This window comes from Phoca vitulina, unplaced genomic scaffold, assembly GCF_004348235.1.
Source record: "Phoca vitulina isolate PV1807 unplaced genomic scaffold, GSC_HSeal_1.0 scaffold129, whole genome shotgun sequence".
In the NCBI taxonomy this organism is placed as follows: domain Eukaryota; kingdom Metazoa; phylum Chordata; class Mammalia; order Carnivora; family Phocidae; genus Phoca; species Phoca vitulina.
This window is the reverse complement of record NW_022589832.1, coordinates 156,036-165,168: the sequence shown is the minus strand read 5'-3', so window position 1 is coordinate 165,168 and position 9,133 is coordinate 156,036. Positions and strand designations below refer to the sequence as shown.

General features: G+C 38.6%; 1 protein-coding gene across 1 annotated transcript; it reads left to right on the top strand.

The window, feature by feature from the left end:
- Positions 1-5,968: 5,968 nt before the first annotated feature.
- LOC116628794 (olfactory receptor 2B11-like) lies at positions 5,969-8,883 on the top strand. Its single transcript, XM_032399118.1, is given in 3 exon segments — positions 5,969-6,028; positions 7,955-8,429; positions 8,432-8,883. Coding segments are annotated over 3 exon segments (987 nt in total).
- The last annotated feature ends 250 nt before the right edge of the window (positions 8,884-9,133 follow it).

Sequence of the window (9,133 nt, the reverse complement as noted above, 5' to 3'; positions counted from 1 at the left end):
GGTCCAGAGGCGGTGGCAGGCGGCAGGCGCCGCTGAGGTTGCGGCTGGATTCCAGACACGGGTATTAGCTCAGCATGATCATGTGGAAGGGGACTTGGCTTTGTTTTTTTGGTGGTGGCATCTGATCACTCTGATTTTGCTAGGGTATATCTACCTTGAGTCATGGTTGATATTTTGGACCCCGTCCATTCACTCATCCATTCCTCAATAGAATGACAAGGAGGAGGAACTCTCAACAAAGAAAAGAACCAGAGACAATGTTCTCTGCCACAGAACTAATGGATATGGATATAAGGAAGATGAAAAAGACAGACTTCAGAATAGCAATCATGAAGTCAATAGCTAAGCTTGACAAAAGCATTAGTGACAATATAGAATCTTTAAAAGCAGAAATGAGATCTAATCAGGCAGAACTTAAAAATGCTATGAATGAGATACAATCTAAACTGGACACTCTAACAGCCAGGCTAAATGAGGCAGAGGAATGAATTAGTGACCTGGAAGATAAGCTGATAGAAAGGAAGGAAGCTGAAGAGATAGGGATAGGCAGCTAATAGCACATGAAAATAGACTTAAAGAGATGAACAGTGCCATGAAATGTTCCAATGTCAGAATTATTGGGATACCTGAGGGGGTCGGGGGGGGACTAGAAGGTATATTTGAACAAATCATAGCTGAACTTCCCTAATCTGGAGAAGGAAACAAGCATTCATGTCCAAGAGGCAGCAGGACCCTTCCCCAAATCAATAAAAATAGATCAATACCCTGACATGTAATAATGATGCTTACAAATCTTAGAGCAAAGGAAGCTATCCTGAGAGCAGCTGGGGATAAAGATTTCTTACATACAAAGGGAGGAACATCAGAATAACATCAGACCTGTCCACATAGACCTGGCAAGCCAGAAAAGGTTGGCAAGACATAGGGTACTAAATGAAAAGAACATGCAGGCAGGAATATTTTATCCAGAAAGGCTGTCATTCAGAATGGATGGAGAGATAAAGAGCTTTCAGGATAGGCAGAAGCTGAAAGAATATGTGACTACTAAGCCAGCCCTGCAAGAAATATTAAGGGGGATTCTGTAAGTGAAGAGAAACCCCGAGTTGCATAGACCAAAAAGAAACAGAAAATATACAGAAACAGGGACTTTACAGGTAATACAATGGGACTAAATTCATATCTTTCAATAGTTACACTGAATGTAAATGGGCTGAATGCTCCCATGAAAAGACACAGGGTTTCAGATTGGATAAAAAAGCAGGGCCCATCCATTTGCTGTCTACAAGAGACCCATTTTGAGCCTAAAGTCACCTCCAAATTGAAAGTGAGGGGATGAAGAACAATTTACCATGCCAGTGGACCTCAAAAGAAAGCTGGGTTAGTAATTCTCATATCACAAAAATTGCATTTTATTTATTTATTTTTAAAGATTTTATTTATTTGACAGAAAGAGAGACAGTGAGAGCAGGAACACAAGCAGGGGGAGTGGGAGAGGGAGAAGCAGGCTTCCCACTGAGCAAGGAGCCCGATGCAGGGCTCGATCTCAGGACCCTGGGATCATGACCTGAGCTGAAGGCAGATGCCTAACGACTGAGCCACCCAGGCGCCCCCCAAAATTGCATTTTAAACCAAAGACAGTAGTAAGAGATGTAGAGGGACACTATATCATACTTAAAGGTTCTATTCAATAAGAAGAACTAACAATTATAAATATCTTTGCCCCCAACATGGGAGCAGCAAATTATATAAACCAATTAATAATGAAAATAAAGAAACATATTGACAATAATACATTAACAGTGGAAGACCTCAACACTCCACTCACAGCAATGGACAGATCATCTAAACAGAAGATCAACAAAGAAACAAAAGCTTTGAAGTACACATTGGACCAGATGGACCTCATAGATATATACAGAACAGTCCATCCTAAAATAACAGAACACTCATTCTTCTCGAGCCCACATGGAACTTTCTCCAGAATAGACCACATACTGGGTCACAAATCAGGTCTCAACCAATACCAAAAGATTGAGATTATCCCCTGCATATTTCATACCACAATGCTGTGAAACTGGAACTCAACCACAAGAAGAAATTTAGAAGGAACTCATACAGGTGGAAGTTAAAGAGCATCCTGCTAAAGAATGGGTCAACCAGGATATTAAAGAAGAACTTAAACAATTCATTGAAACTAATGAGAATGAAAACACATCAGTCCAAAACCTATAGGATACAGAAAAGGCAGTCCTAAGGGGGAAATACATAGCCATCCAAGCCTCTCTCAAAAAATAAGAAAAATCCCAAATGCACAAACTAAGCTTACCCCTAAAGGAGATGGAGAAGGTCCAGCAAATAAGGCAGAAGAAGAAAAATAATAAAGATTAGAGCAGAAATCAATGAAATAGAAACCAGAAAAACAGTAGAAAAGATCAAGGAAACTAGAAGCTGGTTCTTTGAAAGAATTAATAAAAAAGATAAGCTACTGGCTAGACTTATCCAAAAGAAAAGAGAAAAGACCCAAATTAATAAAATTATGAATGAAAGGGGGAAAGATCATGACTAACACCAAGGAAATAGAAACAATTATTAAACATTATTACCAGCAATAATATGCCACCAAATTAAGCAATCTGGAAGAAATGGATGCCTTCCTGGAAACTTATAAACTACCAAGAATGAAAGCAGGAAGAAATAGACAATCCAAATAGACCAATACCAGTAATGAAATTGAAGCAGTAATCAAAAACATCCCAAAAAACAAAAGTCCAGGGCCAGATGGCTTCCCAAGGGAATTCTACCAAACATTTAAAGAGGAGATAATTCTTATTCTCCTGAAGCTGTTTCAAAAAATAGAAATACAAGGAAAACTTCCAAACTTGTTCTATGAGGCCAGCATTACCCTGATCCCAAACCAGACATAGACCCCATCAAAAAGGAGAATTTCCAGACCAATATCCCTGATGAACATGGATGTCAAAATCTCAATAAATTTCTACCCAATGGGATCCAAATAATACATTAAAAGGATTATTCACCATGACCAGTTGGATTTATTCCTGGGATGCAAGGGTGGTTCAACATTTGCAAATCAATCAACATGATAGAGCACATTAATAAAAGACAAAAACCATATGATCCTCTCAATTGATGCAGAGAAAGAACTTGACAAAATACAGCATCCTTTCCTGATTAAAACTCCTCAAAGTATAGGGATAGAGGGAACGTTCCTCAATTTCATAAAAACCATCTATGAAAATCCCATGGAGAATATCATTCTCAATGGGGAAATGTTGAGAGCCTTCCCCTTAAGAACAGGAGCACGACAAGGATGCCCACTCTCACCATTATCATTCCACATAGTACTAGAAGTCCTAGCCTCAGCAATCAGACAACAAAAAGAAATAAAAGGCATTCAAATTGGCAAAGAAGAAGTCAAACTCTCTTCACAGACACATGATACTTTATGTGAAAACCCAAAAGACTCCATCCCCGGGTATTGAGGAGGGCACGTTCTGCATGGAGCACTGGGTGTTATGCACAAACAATGAATCATGGAACACTACATCTAAAACTAATGATGTAATGTATGGGGATTAACATAACAATAAAAAAATTAAAAAAAAAAAGACTCCATCCCCAAGTTATTAGAACTCATGCAACAATTCAGCAACGTGGCAGGATACAAAAATCAATGCACAGAAATCAGTTGTATTTCTATACAGAAACAATATAACTGAAGAAAGAGAAATTACAGAATTTCAATTTACAATATCTCCAGAAACCATAAGATCCCTAGGAATAAACCTAATCAAAGAGGAAAAACATCTATACTCTAGAAACTACAGACAGTTATGAAAGTAACTGAGGAAGACACAAAAGATGGAAAAACATTCCATGCTCATGGATTGGAAGAATAAACATTGTTAAAATGTCTATGCTGCCCAGAGCAATTTACACTTTCAATGCAATCCCTATTAAAACACCATTGACATTTTTTTTCCACAGAGCTGGAACAAACAATCCTCAAATTTGTATGGAAGCAGAAAAGACCCCAAATCACCAGGGGAATGTTGAAAAAGAAAACCAAAGCTGGGGCATCACAATGCCTGACTTCAAGCTATATTACAAAGCTGTAGTCATAAGACAGTATGTGGTACAAAAACAGACACATAGATCAATGGAACAGAGTAGAGAACCCAGAAACTGACCCTCAAGTCTATGGTCAACTAATCTTGGACAAATCAGGAAAAAAAACATCCATTAGAAAAAAGAAAGTCTCTTCCATAAATGGTGCCAGGGAAACTGGACAACCACATGCAGAAGAATGAAACTAGACCATTCTCTTACACCATACACAAAGATAAATTCAAAATGGATGAAAGACCTCAATGTGAGAAAGGAATCCTCAAAATTCTAGAGGAGAAAATTGACTGTAACTTCTTCGACATCGGCCACAGCAACTTCTTTCAAGACATGTCTCCAAAAGCAAGGGAAACAAAAGCAAAAATGAACTTCAAGATAAAAATCTTCTGTTGGTACAGCCATTTTGGAACACAGTGTGGAGGTTCTTCAAAAAATTAAAAATAGAGCTACCCTATGACCCAGCAATTGCATTACTGGGTATTTACCCCAAAGACACAGATGTAGTGAAAAGAAGGGCCATATACAGCCCAATGTTCATAGCAGCAATGTCTGCAATAGCCAAACTGTAGAAAGAGCCGAGATGCCCTTCAACAGATGAATGGATAAAGAAGATGTGGTCCATATATACAATGGAATATTACCCAGCTATCAGAAAGGATGAATACCCACCATTTGCATTGACATGGATGGGACTGGAGGAGATTATGCTAAGTGAAATAAGTCAAGCAGAGAAAGTCAATTATCATATGGTTTCACTTATTTGTGGAACATAAAGAATAGCATGGAGGACATTAGGAGGAAGAAGGGGAAAATGAAGGGGGGGAAATTGGAGGGAGAGATGAACCATGAGAGACTATGAACTCTGAGAAATAGACAGGGTGTTGGAGGGGAGGGTGATGGGTATTAAGGAGGGCACATACTGCATGGAGCACTGGGTGTTATACAAAAACAATGAATCATGGATCACTACATCAAAAATTAATGATGTATTGTATGGTGACTAACATAACATAATAAAATTAAATTAAATTAAAAAAAATCTTCTGCACAGCAAAAGAAACAGTTAACAAAACAAAGAGACAATCCTTGGAAAGGGAGAAGATATTTGCAAATGACTTATAGATAAAGGGCTGCTATCCAAGATCTATAAAGAACTTCTAAAACTCAACAGCCAAAAAACAAATAATCCAGTTAAGAAATGGGCAGAAGACATGAACAGATATTTCTCCAAAGAAGACATACAAATGGCTAACAGACATGTGAAAAATGTTCAACGTCACTAGCCATCAGGGAAATTCAAATCAAAACCACAATGAGATACCACTTTACACCAGTTAGAATGGCAAAAATTTATAAGGCAAGAAACAACAAATGTTGGCAAGGATGTGGAGAAAGGGGAACTGTCTTACACTGTTGGTGGGAATGCAAGCTGGTATAGCCACTCTGGAAAACAGTATGGGGTTCCTCAAAAATTTGAAAATAGAGCTACCCTATGACCCAGAAATTGCATCTGTGCCCCAATGTTTATAGCAGCAATGTCCACAATAGCCAAACTGTGGAAGGAACCAAGATGTCCTTCAATAGATGAATTGATAAAGAAGATGTGGTCCATAAATAAAATGGAATATTACTCAGCCATCAGAAAGGATGAATTCCTACCATTTACCTCCACATGGTTGGAACTGGAGGGTATTATGCTCAGCAAAATATGTCAATCAGAGAAAGACAATTATTATATGGTTTCACTCATATGTGGAATATAGGAAACAGCACAGAGGATCATAGAGGAAGGGAAGGAAAACTGAAGGAGAAATCATCAAAGATGGAGAAAAACCATGAGACACTTAACTATGGAAACAAGCTGAGAGTTACTCGAGAGGAGGTTGGTGGGGCAATGTGGTAATTGGATGATTTCTCTGCATAGATTAAAGAATATTCCTGCCTTTATTATAGCAAGAATCTCAAGAAACAATAATCCAAGGAGAATATAAATAAAAGAAAATTCTATCTTGACACCAAAAACAATTATGTTAAATTTTCACTGGTATGTAAAGAAGTTTTCTATGAAATTGTTGAGGTAAATGTGTTTTTCTAAGATTCTTTTACTCCTGAGTCCATTTCCCACAGCAAGGAAAACTCCAAAATTTATCTTTCTATTTCATTGTGGCAAGAAGAAAATTAGAAGGTAGTATTCCCACGAGGGAATTTCTACAGTGTTTCTTGCCAAGTAATGTCCAGTGAGATTTATTATCTCTATGAGGAAAAGGTCCCACAGCTTTATATACAGAGAGGAAACTTTCCTTAACAAATATAACTTTGGAGGAAAATTGGTTTCCACATCTAAATATATTTGGGATCTTTCAAGTCAAACAAATGAATAATATTAAGGAACTAAGATATGATGAGGTGAAGCCACTGAATGCAGAGAGAATATTCAATCCTTATCTCTAACTAACACTTAACACTGTTGGAAAGAAAAGATCCATGTCAATTTTGCAAAAACAGGGAACATGACCATTGAATACCTGCAATGACTTACAAGAGATGTTGTATGTGGGTGGGAGTGATCTAATTAGCTTCATTGATGTTATCTTTTTGCAACTCCATACATGTTGTCACCTCTCTATGCAAAGCTGTATACTAAAAGAAATTTGGAAATAAATTGATACCTTTAATAATGCAGCATCATTATAACTTAAAACATTAAAATGTGTCTCTTTCAGTGAAAAATAATGTAGGGTCACTGTTTGCATTAGTGGATTTTTCTATGAATTAAAATATATGTGTACTGGCATAAAAAGCTTAACATCATGAACACTGGATTCAAGTCACATAATAGGAGTGATTTGGAGAATGAAAGAGAAGAAAATGTAATCCTTGTGAGGCTTCTGGCAGGGGTAAGCACACTGAATATTTGGATGCAACTGGAACAAGGATTAATGAGTTGATATGGACTCTTAATCACCACTGGGCACTACACTTCATAAAAATAACTACCCACATGTTAAGTATTTCACTTAATGAAGCATAAACACACATAATTAATTAATTAATTAATCCTCACAAAACACAGCTGGCTAGTAAGCAATGCAGAAAAGGTCTATGTGTTAACTATCAGCAGTCGACTGGATCCAGGTTCTCTGATGTCATATCCTCTTTTCTACTACAACAGAGTTGGAAACTTCTTACCACTTCTGATAGCAAGATATACATTTTACATCATAACCCAGGTCACACATGTACACATACACTCACAGGTGCAATGGAAACAAATGGCAAATCCATAAACAACCATACAGCTGTCAAGTTTGTGATAGATTACAACTCCTGAGGTGACGAGCACTAGAACATACTATGTCATTTTTAAGCACTGATGTCTTGAATGTCTCATATCACCAGGCTGTGCTATCAGTTACTGTTTGCCTTGTTCCTCAAGTACTGAACATGTGGCAACTGCATGTTTCCTGTTATGACAAAAGGTTTATGCTGCAAAAATCATTTTGGGATTTGAGGCATAGGCCCAAGGAACAGAACTATGTCTCGTTTCTATGCATTCAGATCGATCCAGCTGGAGCTCAGAAATTCCTGAACTTACCTAAACCAAGTCATGAATTCAAGCAGAGTGGCCCAGGGTCAGCAGACAGTGGATGAAAGAAATGAAACCATGTAGTAAGTCGGCATGGCTGGTTCCTGGGAAACATTCCTCTGTTTTATAATATTCTCTGGTATAAGAGCAATGCTGACTTTCCTCTTCCCTAATAGTTTTTCTATAAACATTTTTTCACTTTGACTTGAATCCACCAACAAGAGGAATGACTGTCATGAATCTGGCAATGCAAGTACTCCAAAGGTCTTCATCCTCTTGGGTTTCTCTGACCATCCCTGGTTGGAAATGCCACTCTTCATAATGGTGTTTGTGGCTTACATCTGCACACTAGTGGGAAACATCTTGATTATTGTGGTGTCCAGGGGAGACCCTCATCTTGACAGTCCTATGTACTTCTTCCTTTCCAACCTCTCCTTCCTGGACCTGTGTTTTACCACAACCACCATCCCTCAACTGCTGCTGAATCTCTGGGGACCAGATAAGTCCATCAGTTATGCAGGCTGTGTGGCCCAGTTCTATATGTTTCATTTCCTGGGGGCCACAGAATGCATCCTCTTGGCAGTCATGTCCTTGGATCGGTACTTGGCCATCTGCAAGCCCTTGAGGTACCAGGCTATCATGGATCGGCAACTCTGTGTCTCCCTAGTGGCTGTGGCATGGATAAGTGGTTTGTCTAACTCTTACTTCAGTTATCCCTCACTGTCCAGCTGCCACTTTGTGGTAACAACAAGGTGGATGACTTCTTGTGTGAGATTCCAGTGATGATCAAGATGTCCTGTGTTGACACCACTTTCAATGTAACTATGCTCTCTCTTGTGGTGATGTTCTTTACCCTGGTTCCCTTGTCTCTTATCCTTCTCTCCTTTGGGTTCCTTGTAGCTACAGTGGTCAGAATTCGGTCGTCAACAGGAAACAAGAAGGCCTTCAATACTTGTGGCTCTCATGTTATTGTGGTCTCTCTCTTCTATGGGCTGGTAATATGCATGTATGTGCAACCTGCTGATACTAATTCCCAGGACAAGGACAAACTCATGGCCCTGTTATACAGTCTGCTGACTCCTATGCTTAACCCTTTTATCTATACTTTGAGGAACAAGGACATGAAAGGGGCAATAAGGAGGCTTCCATGAACTCTATTGGAAGAGAATAACCAGCTTGTAATTCCACCCTAAAACAATAGAATACTCATTCTTCTCAAGCACACATGGAACTTTCTCCAGAATAGACCACATACTGGGTACAAATCAGGTCTCAACTGATACCAAACGTTGAGATTATTCCCTGCATATTCTCAGACCATAATTCTCTAAAACTGGAACTCAATCTCAAGAAAAAATTTGGCAGAAATTCAAACACTTGGAAGCTAAAGACCACTCTGCT